Source organism: Zingiber officinale, chromosome 1B (assembly GCF_018446385.1).
Source record: "Zingiber officinale cultivar Zhangliang chromosome 1B, Zo_v1.1, whole genome shotgun sequence".
In the NCBI taxonomy this organism is placed as follows: domain Eukaryota; kingdom Viridiplantae; phylum Streptophyta; class Magnoliopsida; order Zingiberales; family Zingiberaceae; genus Zingiber; species Zingiber officinale.
The window spans coordinates 159,920,772-159,941,320 of NC_055986.1; the positions used below are offsets into that span (position 1 = coordinate 159,920,772).

Below are 20,549 nucleotides of genomic sequence, written 5' to 3' on the forward strand. Positions count from 1 at the left end.
CCTATCTTCTCGAGACCAGGATCTAATCAAGCTCTCAACTTAGGTTTCCCAAATGAACCTAAGCTGGATCGACGCCTACAATTCCCTCAACTGGTAACGCGTCCTCACTAGATCTCTCCTCCAGTTGCTTATCTCCACTTACCAACTACAGTCGCTTGACTTTGTCTTTGACCCACCAGGTCTTCCCGCCAGTTGTTAGGTCTCACGGACCCAACTGAACTTTGATTGATTGTCAGGTCCCGCGGACCCAACCAGACTTTCTGCCAGATATCAGATCTCGCAGACCTATTTGGACTTTGCACCAGCTATCGGGTCCTGCGGACTTAGCTGAATTTCAGCCTGGTGTCAAGTCTTCCAGATCTGTTAACTCCTACACACTTGGTAAAGTAATTAGACCACAAACACTTTAACTTTAATCTATTTGTCATTCATCAAAACATGAGTTAGATCATTAGTGTAAATTATATCGATAATCTGCTGACCCTACAAAGATGGGTCTAGACGGGCCGACTGATAATCAACATTTGGACATTTTATTTTAGTGTTATTTATCCTTATTTTCCTTCTCTTTTGTATCCAAATCTATACTTTTAGCGTATTTTATAAGTTTGGATATTTGTTAGTCTTCATTTCAATTCATGTACATTTTATAGATATTTTAGATATTATTTGATTATGTTTTATTGTGTAGGAATTGAGGGAGATAATAATTGAGGAGAAGAACATCGGTTCGGTCCAAAATGGTTCAAACTGTTGGGACCGAAAAGTAGCTAGAGGGGGGGTGAATAGCTCGTCGCGTGCTTCGTGGTTGATGTTGCTTGTTTCTTCGAAGATGTGCAGCGGAAATACAAGAAACAAAAACATACAACGCTAACACTTGGGATTTTACTTGGTATCCACCTCACAAGAGGTGACTAGTCCAAGGATCCACGCACACACACACCTCCACTATGAAACACTCCTTTTCGGTAACTACCGAAGGCGGAGAAGCCCTACAAGACTCTCAATACAAGAAGAAAGGAAAGGGGAACAAAATACAAGCGCAAAGCTTACAATGAGTACAGAAAACCCTAACCCTAGCTTCTCTTCTTGACTTTGATCCACCACTTGACTTGGAAAACCTCCAAGATCCTTCAAGAACTGGCGATCTGAGCTTTGAGAGCACTGTGGAGGAGCTGGCAAGAGATCTAAGATGAAACAGTGGAGAACTGCCGAAGGAGACGCCCGCCTGCAGCTCAAATACGACGCAACTGTCGGATCCCGATCGATTCGAAAACTCCCAATCGATCGGGGAGGCTTTGGATCGATCCACGGATCGATCCAGAGCGCCTCTGTGCTTTGGAAAAACGCCTGGATCGATCCACGCATCGATCCAGCGCTTATCGCACGAAGCAGCAGCATCCCAATCGATCCACTGATTGATTGGGACCTCTGGATCGATCTACTGATCGATCCAGAGGCTTTCTGTGCGCTGGGAAAAGCCTGGATCGATCCACTGATCGATCCAGCTCCTGGATCGATACACTGATCGATCCAGATCTTGGTTTTTGCCCAAAACCAAGTCCCAAACCTTGACCTGTTGGTACATCCTGCCTAGCATCTGGTCACTCCCTTGACCTGCCAGGACTCCCCACCAAGTGTCCGATCAATCCCTTTGACCTACTTGGACTTTTCTCCTCTTGCTAAGTATCCGGTCAATTCCTTTGACCTACTTGGACTTTTCCTGGTGTCTGGTCAACCTTGACCCATCTGGATTTTCCCTCGTACCTGGATTCACTCACCAGGACTTCCAATCTACCTAGCTTCACTCACTAGGACTTCTCTTCTGCCTGGCTTCACTCACCAGGACTTTCCTTCTGCCTGGCTTCACTCACCAGGACTTTCTTTCTACCTGGCTTCACTCACCAGGACTTTCTATCTGCCTAGCTTCACTCACTAGGACTTTTCATCTGCCTAACCTTCCAATTAGGAATTCCCAATCAGGTATCCGGTCACCCTTGACCTACTTGACTCTTCTTCATCCACACTGATCAGTCCCTGATCAGAATTTCCCCACATGAACAACTGCACGTCCATGTGTCTACATGTATTGTCAAACATCGAAACTATGACTAAGACTCAAGCTTGGTCAACTCAGTCAACCTTGACCTAAGGGATATTACACCAACACAAACTATAGTTCATTTAAATTGTTGAATAAAAGGAGAAAAATGTCCAATCTAGAAATCCAATATCAAGCCTCATTCCAAAGCCCAATTTCAATCCCAAGAAGAAATTACAATTGAATCGATTCAATTTGGGTTCAGGCCGGTTTTGTTCAATTTGATTCAATCGAACTGGTTTAATTGGAGCTTTAAAGGGCAACCAATTCAAGGGTTACATGATTGAGGGGGGATTTTCTTTTGTTCCTATGCGCATCAAACACATCCTATCCCCCCCCCCCCCCCCCAATTCTACGATTTCTCTGATGGTGAGGGTGGTGACGGCCTGACGGTAGCTGCGAGCAACAGCGACGACCTGACGCTAGCTGCGAGCAATGGCGACGATTTGACGGTAGCTGCGAGCAATGGCGACTACACCTCTGTTCGTGCTTGACTCACCGAGGTGGTTCTCCGGCATTATCCCATTCTCCCATGGCTTCTTGTTGACCTTGCCGGAGTGGTTGCAAAGGTGGGGTTTCAAGGCAAGCGAGGGCAGCGGCGAGCTCAAATCTTTTGCACCTCAACGGTGTGGTTCTCCGTGTGTACTTCATCTTCCAGTGTTCTTCCGACACCCCTGTCTCCTGTGGTTCGGACGGGTAGAGGACGAAGAGCAGCGGCAGTTCATTATTCTTCTCCGTCGAAGCCACCTTCTTAGATCCAACATCGAGCACCACTGAGGAGCCATATGGACATGGTTTACGAAGGTAGGAGTCTCCCCAGTGGACTTCAGCGACTGTTCAACACTCTTCACTAGCAACAAGCTCTTTGTATAATGTTTCTTTTCCTATTTCATCCAACCTATTCAAAACAGTGTGGTTTGTGCTGGTGAGAGCATCGTTGACGGGATTGGACAATATCTCCTCATCTCCATTCAACTTCCATTGGAGTTGTTCTTCAATGGAAGACTCGTATCATTGTCATTGTCGAAGCTTGAGTTACCAGAATCTTAGTCGCTGTCCAGCGGAGTTGGTGGTTCCATCTTCGAACCCCCTTGTGATGGAGGGGATAGTCATTTGGTTTGATCGTGGGGAGTGGTTTTGATGGTTTAGCTACTTTCTTATTTGATTATTTTATGATTGGTTAATTTAGTTTACGTTCTTGTTTAACTTGGGAGTTATTTTCTTATCTATGTTTGATTGTTTAGCTTTGTACTTTGTTAGTTCATTTATGCATGATTGTTAATCTTGTCTCATAGTGTGACAATATGGTGCAGGTTTATTAATTGCATATAATTAGGTTTTGTTTAATTGTTGTTAAGTTGTTTAGTCAATTGTCTTTGTTTAACTGTTGCTTTCCTTATACATATTTGTGTTAATTGAGTTTAGTTTATGTTATGATGATGATGATTCTTGTGTCGTAGGATGACAATACGGTGCAAGTTTATCTTCAATAGTTAGATAGGATTTTAGTTTCATTTCTCGCATATTATTTCTGTTGATGATGTTATTTGTAGTGTAGAGTGACATTGCACTATGAGTTCATCTTTGTTGGTTAGTTAGGATTTCATTTATTGCATTAAGTTTAGAAAACAACCACCCCAAAGCAAACCTCTTGGTTCAATTTTTTCTAAAAACAAACATCCTGTCATTAATTCCATGTGAGAGATAACCTGGTCCTCTACTATACTACCTTAGTGTAGGTTAAGGGGTTCAGTTGAGTATAAATTGTTAATTTAATTTGTACAATTGACAATTGCAACGCAACATCACCAACCCACCATGGGTCAACTAATTGTGGGCTCGGATTGGCCTACGGGTTGAGAAAGAAAAACCTTCTAAAATCTAAAACTAAAGTACAAAATTCAATATGCTCATGGGCTTGACTTGGCTAGTTGACAATCCAAACTTTTGGAGGGTTCGTGGACTGGCCTGCCTAACCTGCAACCCATCATAGGTTGGATTCAGAATTTTCCAACCTGCCCCCACCATATGATGGGTTTTAGCGGGCTAACCTGCTCTGCCACGGGTTTACTCTTTTGATAGCATTAAAGAAGACAATAATAAACGTGCAATACAACGTAAACAACAATTTACATAAATAAATCTCGCTTTGTAATTGTTTTAGAATGTCTCTTGAAGGTCTAAAAATGCAACAACATTCTCCTCCAAAACTCCCAAGAATTAGGTTCTTCAATCTTTCTTGAAACCCTCTTTTATTGGGTTATTGTTCAGTTGATTTTCACCTATCAATCGATTAATCATCACTATCAGTCAATTGCTCTACTAAATTCAACTATTATATCTACAAAACAATACTAACGACTTTTTTTAACCATGAACAGTTGATTGTTACTATTCATAAATTGATTGATATCCAAATAATCAAATATCATAGCCGACTCAAAAATATTCTATTTACTACTACAGTGTCATCAATCGATTACTCAAACTCATCAATTGAATGAGCAACAAATTGAGTCCTAGTCAAGTTTTAAACTTTCTATTCACTACAACAACGTCTATAGTCGACTAATCAACTCATCAATCAATTGTTACTGTAGCAAAAGAATGTTCACAGTCGAGTTCCAACCTTTTTTTTTTTGCTATTATAATGTTATCATTTGACTGTACTATAGCAGAAATCCCAAACCTTAACATTGTAGCAACCCTAAAATATTACAGCAACCCTAAATACAATTACAAAAAACCTAAATATCGAATACTATTGCGACCTCATTAGTATAGCAAATTCTAAAAGCAATCCTAAACACTATAGCAGAAATCCTAAATATTGTACACGATGCTGAAAATGCTCTTCACACCGAATACTAACCCTTATGTCATCAGAACTTCCTCGTATGATTAGTACAAGTGAACCCTAACTTATTAAGACCTCATCCTTTCCCATTATTTGGTTCTATCTACTAGGACTTTGTTTGTCCAACATTCGGTTAACCTTGATTTACTGTGACTTTTTCATTGCCTAGCATCTCGTCAACCTTGATCCGTCGAGACTTTACTGTTGCCTGACATCCAATCAACCTTGATCTATCGAGACTTCACTGTTGTTTGACACCCAGTCAACCTTAACTTGTCAGGATTTTATCATTACTTAACATTCGATCACCCTTGATATGTCAAGACTTTTCTTTATTGCTAAGTGTTTGATCAATCTTGACCCACTTGGACTTCACACTTCTTGTTAACTCTCTGTTGGATTTTCGACTACCAAATGTCTGGTCAACAATAACTCACTTGGACTTCTCTACCGTCGAGTATCTGGTTAATCTTGAACTACTTTACTTGACTCTTCACTCTAGTTAACAAATATATTGATCGACTGTCAAGTATCCAGTCAACCTTGATCTACTTGATGTCTCACTCAATCAACTAACATATTGATCAAACATCGAAACTCAACTTGAGTCAACTCAAATTTGATCAACTTGGTCAATCTTAATTAGAGGTGGATTGCACCAACACCTTGACTTACGTTTGTTAAGATCATCGCAAGTCCAGAGGGAAGGAACTGACACAATCAATAAATTTAAATTCTTCTTTTCTTGCTATTGCAAATAAAAGACCATGATATACAACCAACACAATGCTAAGCCCGATATTTTACATGGTTCAGAACTTCTAGGGGTATCTACCTCATGACCTATAACTTGTTCAACGAGTCATTTATTGTAACCGCTGATCAAAATGAAATATTAGAGCCAACTGATTTTTGATCGATTTCAAATTTAAAATATAAATCAATGGACCCGACAATTGACTTGTAGTCGACTTAAATAATTTCATTGGACCTTGTCCTAATGTCTTTAAATTCTTCCTCTATTTGGAACTTTGAAGGAGATGATGCCACCATCCATTTTGAGCTTCTAGGAGATGCAATAGCACAAAGCTGTACTAACTTACTTCCCTTTAATCATCATATGGCTTTACAAATTATTCTTTCAAATTTATCGATCAATATTAGTGTTGCATATTGGCTCTGGGTGGAAATTACCGCTGAGGTGACAAATTTAATTACTTCTAATAATTATTTCCCATGAATATTTTTAAATAAACAAATTTAATTATGTCCCTCATAATTAACATTAAAAAACAAATATACAAAACCTTAAAATAACAATGAATTTCTTCTAATAATAAAAAAAAAATCATAGAGTAGATTTGATTGAATACACAAGCCTACAAAAAAAAACATAAAACTACATTTACAAATTTATGCCTACATTAGTTTTAGCTCTAATGGTATCATATTTAATCATACTCTCAAGCACATAATTTTCTGTATCCCTATTTTTTCCATTTGTGTAATTGATGTAAATACATTTTTTATATTTTCATATTTCACAATTTTACTATGATAGGATAATGTCAAAACTCTATTTTCAATTGATGCTGGAGAGATTGCAACATCATCCACCTTCTCAATAGATTGGGACAAACCACAACGATAGCGACTAGCTGACTTTATATAAGGTACAATTGATTATGACACTTTAATTAATTATTATAGTACCCTATAAAAAGATTTATATCACTTGCTAGTCCTGATTATTATTTTTTCTACATTTTAAAATTTTATTTTTCTTAATCTAATTCGCGTAATTTAATTCTTACATATTATTTTCTCATAGTAAAAAATAAATATTTTAAAACATAAAACATACTAAAATCAAAATTTACATTTCATAAATAAAAAAGAAACTTAGTTATAATCAAAATTTAGAAAAATTTCATCCACAATATTTAGTTATATAACTTCCTTTTTAGTGTTAATTATCCAAAACAAAATATTTATCATAAAAAATAAAATAATACTCCTATTATTATTATTATTTTTTGTGCTCACGGTTATAAGTATGTATGGTCATTTTCGAAAATGACCTTATAAATATTGAATATGCATATAAATATCGATTGGAGGTCATTAGGCTTTGAGGTGGACCAGGTGGTCCTCCTCCAAGTAATAATTTTCACATTTCTGTAAGATTGAAATTATATAACATGGGGGAAAATCATAAATTGACAGGAAACGGAATATAATTTTTTTTAAAAAAAAAAAATCTATACTAGAAAGAACGTGGTCCTGGTTGCTTTGCAAGGTTGTAAAGCAAACTGGGCACACTTTGGATACTTTGCTAGATTTTGGAGGTGACCTTCTAATTATACCTTGTCAATTATGTATCGGCGTATTTAAAGGAAATTATCACCTAAAGTTTTCACGTTTCTTTAAAAATTTCCTTGTAATTTTTCTGAGTTCATGGTAGTTCAAAGTTCCATTCAGAAATCATTGAGTTTTATACTGTTTGTAGAAATAATTTAAGAGATGTCCTTTGAATTTTTCGTGCCAACCATAAATATTAACACCCACCAAACTACCTACTGTTCTGATAACATCCATGTCTTTATCAAAAAAGCGTCACCGTGTATTATTACTTTCTCAAAAAAAAAAAAAAATGGTCACTGTGTATTATTACTTTTCAGTAACTACTTGGGTAATTGACCAACTTGAAGGGATGGGTTTAAGTTTTCCAAATTTATTAAAGGGTAAATGTTAAAAAGCAAAGAGCTCCCATTTTAATTTTTTAATGAAAGGAAATTCCACTCGTCTGCCCGTAAAATGATAGAGTTGCCCCAATATCCCTATAAATACAATGTCAAATAGATTTGATCAGTTCAATGATATTCACATTATAGTAATTATAATTTTATAACTTCGGTATATGTACAGCAACTATCAAGGGCATAGCTACTTAGGGACTGGGGTACAACCATCCTTAAAATTTGAAAAAAAAAAAAATACATCGGAAAAAAATTAAAAAGAGCCTAATTATACATTCTAAAACTTTCTAGAATTTTTCACAAAAGTCCATTTAAAATCCACCACAGTTTTTTCTCTTTTCTGAGTCAAACTTTCTCTTTTCTCTTGTCCGTATTTTCTTCTTCCTCTCTTTTGATTCCCTTCTTGTTTTATCACTAACTCTAATCTAACCCTCAAAATCCTCCGCCGCACGTTAATGCCATTGTCGGCCACGTCGCAATCACTGCACGTCGTTGTTGTCACACACTATTGCTACCAACGCCACAATCGTTTACTACCAATGCCACAATCGTCGCTTCGTCGGCATCGTTGCTTCGCCGACGCTCTATAACAAATGTCTTTTGATTGAGATAAAGTTTTCTTACTTAATCTCTTTAGATTACGGATTTAAGTATTAAATTTTTAAATATTCATGTTTTTATTTTCTAATCAAATATTTTAGTTAATTATTAGGTAGTGTTTAATTCTTTTTTAGGAATCAGAATGGGAATGAGAATCATAGTATTGTGAAATGAAAATGGGTATAAACATGGATATCACTTTTAAAGATAATATTTGGTTAGATGAATATTTTCTATCGGAATAAATTAAAATTTTCTTTTTTACCCTTAGAGAAAGAGAAAAAATTAGATGTGAGAGAAAGTTGAATGTGAAAGAAAAATAGAGAGAGAATGATAAGAGAGAAAATGTGATGGGAAAGAATAAAAAGAGGAAAAGTGTGATGAGAGAAAATGAGAAAAGAGATTGTGATAGGAAAGAGCATGATAAGAGAATGAGGAGAGAGAAATTATGATGAGAGATAAAATATAATTGGAAATAATGAAGAAAGAGAAAATGTGATTTGAAAAAAAAATGAGGAGGGAGTGTGCAATGGAGATATTGAAAATAGAGAAAGTATGATAAGAGAGTATAATGAGAGAGAAAGTGTGATGAAAAAAAATAAGGAAGAGAGTGTGAAGAGAGAAAAAAGCATGCATGATGAGAGAAGATGAGTAGAGAGAAAGTGTGATGGGAGAGAACAAAAACAGAGAAAGTGTTGCATTGCAAAAAGGTGGAACCGCCACCTTAGCGCCCCCCTGGGTCCGACCCCACAGATATCCAGAGGGAGTAAATCACGGCTAAGCTGGGCAGGAGGGTTGACTGGGGGTCGAGTGGAATTTAAAGCTCAGCAGACCGAGGTCTTACGCCCGTGTGCAACTGGCGACCCTCGACCCATGAACCTCCGTTGCAAGCGTCAAGCACCCTTCCAGCTGATCCAGCCTGTGGGGGCAAAAAAAAATAGAGAAAGTGTGATGATATAATATGAGGAGAGAGAGTGTACGATGAGAGAGATTGAGTAAAGAAAAAGTATGATGATATTGAAAGTGACAAAAAGGCAACTACGCTCCCCCAGCGCCCCCACTAGCCCACCCTAGGACCAACACGGAGAAGGTAAATTACGGTAACTGAGAAGACAAGTGACAAATGGGGTGAGTTTACATGGGTTGCAAGGATTTATGCTCCGCCAACCCTGAGATTCGACCCCAAGACTTTATGTGACAATCAACTTATCACTTATCAACTCAGCTAAGCTCATGTGACAAAAGGCGATTAACTCAGTTAAGCTCATGATGATAGAGAAAGTGTGATGATAGAATGAGGAGTGAGAAAATATGATGAAAAAGAACAAGAAGAGAGAAAGTGATATAAAAGAAAATTTGAACAAATATATTAAAGGTATTTTCGTTCAAAACTTAATTCTCATTCCCATCAAAACCCACGGGAGAAGATGAGTTTCATCAGTACCCAAGTTTTTGGATTTCATTCTAAAATTTTAATTACATTCCCATCAACCAAACACAAGGTTTGGGAATGAATCTGTTCCTGTCCGAAAGCGGAGATGACGGAAAGCTGGGGATGTTGCTAGAAGTTTAACGCGACGAAGACTCCACGTGCTCCTACAACACAAAAACATCAATGTCGAGTCAAGAAGGGGTTCCCGACGTTGGCCCTTTGACGTTCAAATCAGTCTCCAGTGATGTAGAAAATAATAGGAATACTGTAGCAAAAGAGTGTGTAGAATGATAAAGTTATGCATACCTTTTCCTGTAAATGGGAATCCCTCTTTTATAATATCACTATAGTGTCTGTGTACGCATTTCAAAGCGTGGCACATTTTTCCAAGTGTCCTATAAAAAGATAAGTCAAAAGTGTCACTAACATCTTTCCTTAAGCGAACATGCATATTTCTGATGTAACAGTCTGGAAGCTTCTGCCGTATGATTTGTCTGCGGAACATGCTCTGTTGTCAGTGGCACAAATCTTTAAAAGAGTATGAGTAGATATACGGGTGGGTCGCGCTGTAGGTCGAGTGGTGGCCGCTCGACCAGTACACGCCCGCTCGGCTATGCTGCACCGAGCAATCTCCTTTTACTTAGTTTTCCCATTGTCGGAGAGTTGTCTCTCATCTAGAGTGACCCTCCTCCCGCTCGGCGAGGACGACGGCAGAGGGATGTACTGCCTATTTGTCTCTTGACCTCGAGTTACCCGTTTGGCCTTGTTCATCCGCTCGGGCATGGTCGGTCGTAACTGGCTCGCTCGGCCATAGCTGACCTACTCGGTCGTAACTAGCTCACTCAGTCGACTTTGACTACTTGACTTTGACCTTTCTGTCAGCCGATCTTCCTTGCTTTGGCCTATCTTTGGTAGGGCACCTCTTTATCATCATATCAGAATTAATTCCCTCATTCTCAAACCTCTAAACCAAACACCACCTTAGTGTTTACGGATATTGAGGTATTTTGTGAATTTGATTTTGATTTGTTATGTTAAGGTGATCAATTTCATTGACAAAAGTTTGTTCAATTGAATCACATCATTTATTGCATCAATAGATTCATCATATAATTCACTATAAGAAAACTCATAATTAGCGACGGAATTTAATTATTATCACTAATTAACGACCAAAATAAATTATGATCGCTAATTTAACGACGAAAATTAAATTACGTCGTCAATTTCATCTCTATACTTATTTAGCCTATTTAAGTAGCGTTAAAAACTTATTTCGTCACTAAAATAACGATGGAATTAAGTTTTCGTTGCTAACTAACTTTCAAATTAGGGTTTTCATTCTCGATTTTTTTCTGACATTCTAAAATCTTCTAATTCTCTCTGATCGACTTCCTCTTCGATCTCCAGCATGATATTCTCCTCTCTTATCATCGGCATCGATATGTATCTCATCAGTATACTTGTTCCTCTCCCTTTCTCTTTCCTCTGTTAGCAACAGCTTGGTAGTAGCCTCGAAGGGAGGTCACAATTTGGCCGCGGTCTCGCAACGAGGTCTAGCCTTGGTCGCGACCTCACAATGAGATCGCAAGACCTACCGCGACCACAGCAATGAGTCGGCTTGAATTCACCCCCTAATTAAAAGTCCTGATTACACCACTACAACTATGATTACATTAATATTAAAATGTGATTCAACTCACTAATATAGTAATCATGAAATTTTAACTATTATAACTGTTATAGTTATAGCAACTATCAAATTATAACTATTATTTTTATCTAATTTATGCAGCTTACCAATTGTGTCAAGATTTAATACGTGTGCCAAAGGCGAATAGTATATCGGATAATATTTGTGTCATTTTACGGGAAGAATTAGTGGGTCGACTACCTTTTAATAAAAAAAAATCAACTGAAATGCCTTTTGTATGATTCTGAAAAATCCAGGTGCTTTTTGACTTTTACCCTTTATTTACGAACTGTTTTAATTCCTTTCCCAAATTACCTGTTATATATATACTTCTCCTGATTAATTTTAGGAGTGGACAACCTTTTCCGACTCTACCGAATAAATTCAGTCATACTGTCATACATGGACAGAATTGATATTAAAATCAGCTTATTTTCTCAAATTTTAAAACAAATAGGTGTCAACTAGCAAATTGTTCCAACTGTATATATATCTTCTTCTTTTTTTTAACATTTTGATTTTCTGTAATTTAAACCGCGCGCCCCCCACAAAAATTGGCCACCGTACAAATTAAAACTGTAAACAGAGGAAAGAGAGTGACCAATTGTGCCATTATTATAAGAACAGACAAGGGCTGAGGCGATGAACAATATCCAGTCCTGCGCCAGCCCTCTTTGGTTTTTCCTTGAATCAGTAGAGTAGAGAGCAGACGGGCACTGTGCGAGATGCATGCAGCCAACGTCTTCTCTGACCCCTCCCACTTTGGCTCAACTCTCCTCGCTCGCTTGGAGCTCTTCAATTTCTAAAACCATTCAATTTTGCTCGTCCACTAGACTTGCAAATTGAACAGAGAGAGTGACGTGTCCAAAGAAAGAGCCTCAGCGAGAGAAATCTGCGTGAACTTGTGGTGGCCATGCAACCTCCTAGCTAGAATACAAACTGGCTGAGTAAGGGAATGACCTATCTAAATTCACAATTTCCTCTCCTTCTCTCTGCCCTCTCGCACGCAGGAGATTGTTGTTCATGCGCCTCGAATTGAGTTCGTTTTAGGAAAAACTAGTGAGGTTAGGTTAATTTGATTTTCTGCTAGCTGGGAAAAAGCGCAAACACCCAGCGTGCGTACCTGTTTGAGGGTGGATATGCTCGCGGTGGAACAGCTGCGAGGGTCCAATGGCGAGGAAGGGGCTCTGGGGAGCTTCTCCATCGGCGGGGACGAGACGTTCGGGGACGAGGCGTTCCTTGACGACGTCAGCTTCGGGGACCTCTTCATGGGGATCGACGTCGACGGGGACGTGCTGCCGGACCTCGAGCTGGATCCAGCTGATATTTTCGCGGAGTTCTCGGTGGGGAGCGCGGAGGCTGAGGATTCGGCGACGAGCGCGACGGCCTGGCCAGTCGACTCGGCGGCGGAAGGCCTAGCGGTGGAGGTGGAGACGGAGGCCGGGGAGGGGGCGGTGAGCGCTGTAGGAAAGGAGGAAGCGGCCGCCGCGCTGGCGCTGACAGAAGAGAGCAACAAGAGCCGTAAGCCATCGCCGGCGGCGAAGAGTTCGCAGTCGCAGGGGAAGCGCAAAGCGAAGGTAAAGCCCTTGTCTCATCACACTCACACACACACACACTCTCTCTCTCTTCACGGGTGCACCACCACGAAGAAGAGAGACGATTTAGATTTTGCTTAAACAAATATTCCTTGTCTTCCTTTCAAACTACAAAAGAAAAAAAAATCAAAATAAATAGATCATAAATTTTCCACCTTTTAAATGCATCCACTCATAAAGCGAAGAGCCCTAATTTTTTTTTTTTTAAAAAACGATCTTTTAGAAAACAGATCTGATTGTAATTACTTCTACGGCAGGTGGACTGGACGCCGGAGCTTCACCGGAGGTTCGTTCAGGCTGTGGAGCAGCTGGGGATCGACAAGGCCGTGCCCTCGAGAATTTTAGAACTCATGGGGATCGACTGCCTCACTCGCCACAACATCGCGAGCCACCTTCAAGTACGTACCTTAATTAGCTTCTCCCTAGCTAACTCGATTTTTTCCTTTTACTTTTAGCCCTTTTCTTCCCCAATCTGGATTCGCCCAAATGATATGCCCTTTTTTCCCCCTTCTAAGTTCAAAGAAATGAACAGCGCAAAGCAGAGAAAGTACTGTAGATTTCGCCCTCTTTTCGCGCATACTTTGCATTCATGATTAGTTGTTCTGCGTAACACGTTCGCACTTCAATTTAAGGTTTTGTCGCCATCCCCTGTTTTTGTCAGACCGAACTACGAACATCAATCAATTTCGAAATGAAAATTAGCTGATTTCATTAATTAATGCACTCGAACCCCATCAGCATTTATTAACAACTACAAGATCTTGCGACTAATTGATGGGTGCAGAAGTACCGATCTCACCGAAAGCATTTGCTGGCCCGAGAGGCGGAGGCAGCGAGCTGGAGCCAGCGGCGGCAGATCTACTCAGGCGGCGGCGCCGGCTCCACGGTTAAGAGGCCAGACATCAACCCGTGGCTGGCTCCGACGATCGGATTCCCTCCTCGGCATCATCCCCCGCCCCCGCCGCCGACGCAACTCCAGCCCTTTCGCCCGCTCCATGTCTGGGGCCACCCCACGGTCGGCGACGGCGCGCCGATGCCCGCTCCCCACGTCTGGCTCCGTCACCTCGCCCCGCGGTCTCCGACGCCGACGCAACCCTGGGCGGCTGCTCAGCCGCCTGTGGATCCCTCCTACTGGCACCACCACTACCCAAGAGTACACATACAAATTCATATATATATTTTTGCCCTTCATTTTTTTCGTTTTTTAAATAAATAAATTCATATTTCTTTCATTTGTATTATTAATTCAATTACAGGGAATAGTTCCACAAGCCATGACTCAGGGAACGCCTTGCTTTCCTCAACCATTGCCGGCGGCGGTAACTCAGATTAATTCATCTACTACTTCACATAAATTTCGACGATCTATCTAAACTCACCTCCACGCAGAGATTCGCTGGGGCCGCGGTGCCAGGAATAGTTCCTCATCATCCTATCTACAGCGCTATTCCTCCTCCCCCACCTCTTCCTGTTCTGAGCAAGCTTTCCAACTCAGAACTACAGCTTGATGCGCACCCTGTAAGTGTTCTTTCTCTTTCAATATTACTGTCCCTTGTGTCCGTGTGTGGGTGTTCATTATGATTGTTTCAGTCGGTCGAAAGCATAGATGCGGCTATTGGAGATGTGTTAGCAAAGCCATGGTTGCCGTTGCCGCTTGGGTTGAAGCCCCCTGCAGTGGACAGTGTGCTAGTAGAGCTGCAGAAGCACGGAGTCTCGAAAGTCCCACCTCGTGCCTGATCCGTCGGATGTATCGTCTATATGTACATATAGTTTACGTGCATCGCATGCATGACGATCGATGACGGGCCAGGTGGTGATTCATTTTCTTCGTCTCGTCAGTTGGAGCACAGCACGTACGTGAGGGAGAGAACAATTTCAAAACTCGTCGATATGAACTTTTCCTAGCTACTAGCTAGCGCTATACTCTTTTTTCTCTGATGGTCTACTTATTAAATAATCCTTCTGTCGAGTGATCGAGTGATGCTTTTGTAACGTTGGAGAACGACTATAACTTAACGATGTATATACGCGTACCGTTCCACCATTTTGGGAAATGTTGTGTCGTATTTTACTTCTAGCTAGTGTCTTCTTATGCTATATATACATGGTACGACTGACAATAAACTCCTCCATGTTAAGGGGCTATCAATATTCTGAAACGAGAATGGATGGAATAGTATAAATAGATTCATTGCATACATGGATGGAATTAGAGTTGGACAGATTTGAACTTAATATAGAGGATGACCGATGATCATTATAGGAGAGGAAATTGAATGAATTTCATTAATTTGGCCACCGATCATAATTCTGGGCGCACAAATGATACAAGCCCACAAAATAACAATATCTAGTTTGGAGGGAAACCATAAAGTGATCTGTCTTTACCTATGAGATCAGTTTCAGTGTATTTTTGGTGGTAAAAGACGATTCATTCGCCCTAACATTTTTGTCAGCCTGTATGTCCTCAAACCAACACCGAAATGATAAATTACGGATAACTATTAGCTTTAAACAATTGAATAATGCATAGGGGAGGACAGACACCCTGCTATTAATCAAGATTTGATACTCATACCTCATGGTGGCAACATCACCATGAGTTAACCACCAACTGTCCGCCGTGAGGGGATCATAGTGTATGATTCTTGTTCAAACAAGAAATAGTCAGCAAGTACCATACCCCAGGTTAAAATACAATGTAGTAAAGAAGCTAAACAAGTTGAGCTAAAAAAAAAAAAAATCAAGAACTGAGCTTTCTTGCTTTCTAAAAAATTTATATTTACTGGCTGATGTGCTGATGATTTAGAAACATTAAGTCATCATCTGCCAATGGTGATGGAACATAAGTGGAACAGTGATGTTTTGTGATCAAGAGAAGCCAACTTGTACCATCATCTCCAGAATAATCTACTGGAAACTAAGAAAGGTAAACAAAATTAAGGATGTTGCAAAAAAAAAACGGAAATTAAACTAAAGAAATAACGTCCGAATGGCAAAATTAACCCTAGATCAATTACTTGCAACTTTAGCTTATTGAAAGCTAGTAAAGATTTCAAATACTTGTTTAAACTTGGTGTTGAGTTCTGTGTTTTAATTCAAATTATTTTTCTTATTTTTGTTGTTATTCTGGTAATGTATATATGTATGTATTTAGTCTCACATTGCTAAGTTAAGAAGGTTGGAAGACCTTATATATGGAGTCCTTCCATTCTTGCTTAGCAAAGTTACGGGGACCTACATGCATGCGCGGGCCAAGCCCAAATCAGGTGGTTTCGGGGATTTGAGCTGGAAATCCATAAATCGGGCGGTTTTGTCCCGTGCGAAGCAGTGCTTCAGAGTGAATAAATGTTGCGCCTCCATTCGTGGTTCGTGTACTCAACGTGCGCTGCCTTCTTTTCCGAGAGTTTTCCTTGTCCTGAGGCTTGGTGTTCCGCGATCTGAGGTTGGATCCGGAGTGCAACGTTCGTCTTGGAGTGCACCTACGAACGACGCAATATATTCTTTAAAGACAGTCGGCACGCCAACTTCAACCGGAGGATAACAATTTCTGGACCTTACTCTTTTATTTATCTGTTTATTGCATGCTTGCTATTTTGGTGCAAATATATTACTGTGTTAGTGCTCTCACACAACAACAATTACAACACTTGGATTGTGCACGAACCGTAATAAAGACTGGAAACTAATGAAGTGTTTAAGGAACGTAGGTAAACAAGGGATAATATAACTAAAAGTAAGGATGTAAACGATCCAAATCGAACCAAACAGTATTAAGCTCAAGCTTGGCTCGAGCTCGAATTGAACTTTTATCATAATGCTCGAGCTCGGCTCATTTTGGAATTACTAAGCTGGCGAACAATTCAAGCTTGAATAGTTATTAGCTCGATTATCATAATTAACGAGTCTAACTCGTTAAATGAGCTCGAGCTCATTTTCGGGCTCATTTTAGAGCTCGTTTTTGGGTTTTTTTTAAGGCTCATTTTGCAGGCTTCTTAAGTGAGCCCGAAAACTCATTTGAATAAATATTCAACAAACTTAACAACTAAAATAATATAAACTCAACACATCATTGAACATCCCAAATTACTACATTAAACTTTCAAACTCAACGCACCATTGAACATGATCGCGAGCCCTTTAATCAAGCCGAGCTTGAGCCCGAGTTCATGAGCTTATAAACGAACATATTCTCGAGCCCTTTAAACGAGCCAACCTCGAGTCCAAGTTCATGAGCCTATAAACGAACATGTTCTTAAGCCTTTTAACTGAGCCGAGCTCGAGCCCGAGCTCGCAAGCCTATAAACGAATATGTTCGTGAGCTCACGAGCTAAATATTCTTAAGCTCGAGTTCAGCTCGATAAAACTGTCGAGCTCGAAATCGAGCTCAGCTCGATAAGCTAAACGAACGAACTCGAACGAGTTTTTTACCAAATCGAGCTCGAATAACTCACGAACAATTTGATTCATTTACATCCCTAACTAAAAGCAAACAAAAGAGCCAAAAGTCAGAAGATTGTTTAAAAATCTTTACTGGTATGTCCGCATAAAATTAGAGGTATTTACAAACCTATGCAATAAAAACTAATCTTTTATTAGAAATTTGCTGGAAAAAAACTACTTCCTTACATATGATTTTAAAAATCTTCTAACTCTTCTTCGATCTTTCCGATGCACAAGGAGTCATGACTCAGGCGAACTGAGCAATTAGGGTATTAGCAAACACACGAAGGCGATGATGTTCAACAGCAGGAGTGGGAAGACCCTCGATGAACAGATGGCGATGCTAGTCGGAATCCCGATCCAACTGAGCCCTGCATCAGGGGAGGAGATGGTGGTCACGAGCGAAGGCGTAGGGGCATCGTTGCTGCAAAGGGGAAGGTGGAGTGGTTGCCTCAGTGGGGACAACAGGAGACAAGCGACCTCATTGCTATCAAGGCTGACCTGGAGCGCGACTCCTAGGTGACACGACGGAACCGGACAATGTGGGACGTGGTGGCGGCCAGGATGAACGATCACGGCTACCTCCCAATGTTGGACCATTGCAATAGCAAGTGGAAGAGCCTCGTCAAGCATTAAAAGGTCCTGCCTAACAGTGACGCTAGCGATCATGCACACGACATGTAATAGTCCAATGCAAGGATGACGCTCGAGAATCCCAGTAGCAAATTAAAATACTGTAACGGACTCCCCATTATAAAAAAATTAATTTAAAATCATACTTTATCTTAATTCAAAAGTCAAATAAAGCATGCTTTCTAATATCGCAGGCCCAATGTATTTATGAAAGCTTCTTTGTTCGCAATATTGTCAATCCTAGGACATAAGATTAAAGAGACTCTAGACTAGACTAAAGAGACTCTAGATTCCTGAATAAGAAAAATTCTCAATAATAAGCCAAAGCTAAGTCTCGAACTCTAGATCCTTGATTGACTAATGTGAAAAAATTTTAATAATATAGCGCAGCTAAGTCTCAAACTTTAGATCCCTCATTGATTAATGAGAAAAATTTTCAATAACACATCGCAACCGAGTCTTGAACTCTAGATCCCTTATTGATGTGTCTGTGAAAATTACTAATAAACCTTAAAATTATTTTTAGTGTGAAAAAAGGACAATAACGTAATTTAATTTTGGACTTCACCAAATTAATTGAGAGTTACTAAATGGTTCAGATTTTTAATAAAATAGTAAGATCGTGCACACATGTTGCATAGGCTAGACCCCTTATACTAGGTGGGGCAATACAAGGAGAGATATGAGGAAAGAAGAAAATAGTTTTAATTTTTAAGTATTGCCCCTACTTTTATTTATTTTTAGTAGGGCAAGACGCTAGTATTTTTATAATTTTATGCACCTCTAAGGGTAGTTACAAAAAATTGAAGTGGGGCAACTGCCCCACCAAAGCTATAAGTAGTTCTACCCCTAGTTGTGTGTGTACTATAATACATGAACAATGTGGGTAATGGACTCTCCTTCCTAAAAAATTAATTTAATTCTTTATATTATATATTAAATTGATAAGAACAAATATTACGCTTAATCTTAGACAAAAGGTGACCCATAAATTGGATAAGGGTGCGCTAGACCTATGTAATAGTGCAATAGTACTTGGGTGACGCTCAAGAATCCCAGTAACAAGCTATTATAATGGACTCCCCCTTATAAAAAATTAATTTAATATCATATTTGATCTTAGCTAAAATGTCTATAAAAGTATGTTTTCTAACATAGTTGGCCCAAGGTATTTATAAAAGTTTCTCTGTTTGTATTGTTGCCAATTCTAAGATGTGGGAATAAAGAAAATTCTAGATTTCTAATTGATTAATGGAAAAAATTAATACACTGCAACTGAGTCTTGAACTCTAGATCATTAATTCATTAATAAGAAAAATTAATACACCGCAACTGAGTCTTAAATTTTATATCTTTGATTGATACGTTTGTTGAAATTACTAATAAACCTTGAAATTATTTTCGATGTGAAAAAAAAGACATTAATATAATTTTATTTTGAGCTTCACCAAAATTAGTTAATAAAGAGGATAGATTCTTAATAAAATAATACGAGATATATACTATATATATATGATTTAGCAAGGACACATACGTATTAAGTAAACAAAATTAAATATATAAAAATAAAGAGGCTAAGTACTTTTACTTGGTTTACAACCAACCGGTTGCTAGTCCAAGAACTATTAAAGATCCACTATCTTCTCCTCTTCAAAAATATCCCAGAGGGGGAGAAACCTCTTATAGAGCACGGGAATACAATTTGAAAACAGTTAAACAAGAAATTAATTCGAGTGTGTGTTTATTACAACTGAGTTACTCATGTCTATTTATAGACACAGTTCAAAGTGTTGTTAACGCACGCTTGATCAACCAATCGAGTTGTTTGGTCGACCAATTAAGTTGTTTGGTCCATCAAAAAAGTTGACATGGCAAATTAGCTTTTATCCATGCAACGACCACTTGCTCGACCATTTTCTGACATGGTGGATTAGCATTATCCGCTGTAACGACCAACTTCTTGCCCATTTACTAACGTGGCAGATGATCATTTGTTGACATGGCCAAGGTTCTTATCCACTCAACAATTGTTTCTCTCTGTTGATGTGGCATTCGATCAACTGATCTATAGGTTCGGTCAACCGATCCTTGCATTTGGTCAATTGATCGTGCTAGTTCAGCCGACTAGATCTAGCTCCTTGAGCAAATTCCTCCTTCTCATTCTGAAGTATTATTCTGTAGCTTCTCATTCCTCAAATGCACCAAGTTCGCCGGCTCCCTTTTCTTTTCATCCTTCTCACTCGTATCTTTTACCAAAGCTCGCCATTTCCGATGCTCCTCATCCTTTATGGTCCCTCAAATGTCCCATTCCACTATTCACCATACTCTATTTAATCCAGAGCATACTTAGATACACAACTTAGAGATATAAAAAGTCCTAATTTTGACTTATTTGACAACACATGAAAAACAATTATAGCTCACCACTTGGATCCA

The 20,549-nt window shown here is 39.3% G+C and overlaps 1 protein-coding gene across 1 annotated transcript; it reads left to right on the top strand.

The window, feature by feature from the left end:
* Positions 1–12,252: 12,252 nt before the first annotated feature.
* LOC121986335 (probable transcription factor GLK1) lies at positions 12,253–15,091 on the top strand. Its single transcript, XM_042540222.1, has 6 exons — positions 12,253–13,019; positions 13,295–13,435; positions 13,822–14,190; positions 14,294–14,356; positions 14,427–14,555; positions 14,628–15,091. The coding sequence occupies exons 1-6, from the start codon at positions 12,582–12,584 to the stop codon at positions 14,772–14,774; spliced, it is 1,287 nt and encodes a 428-aa protein (XP_042396156.1). The 5' UTR covers positions 12,253–12,581; the 3' UTR covers positions 14,775–15,091.
* The last annotated feature ends 5,458 nt before the right edge of the window (positions 15,092–20,549 follow it).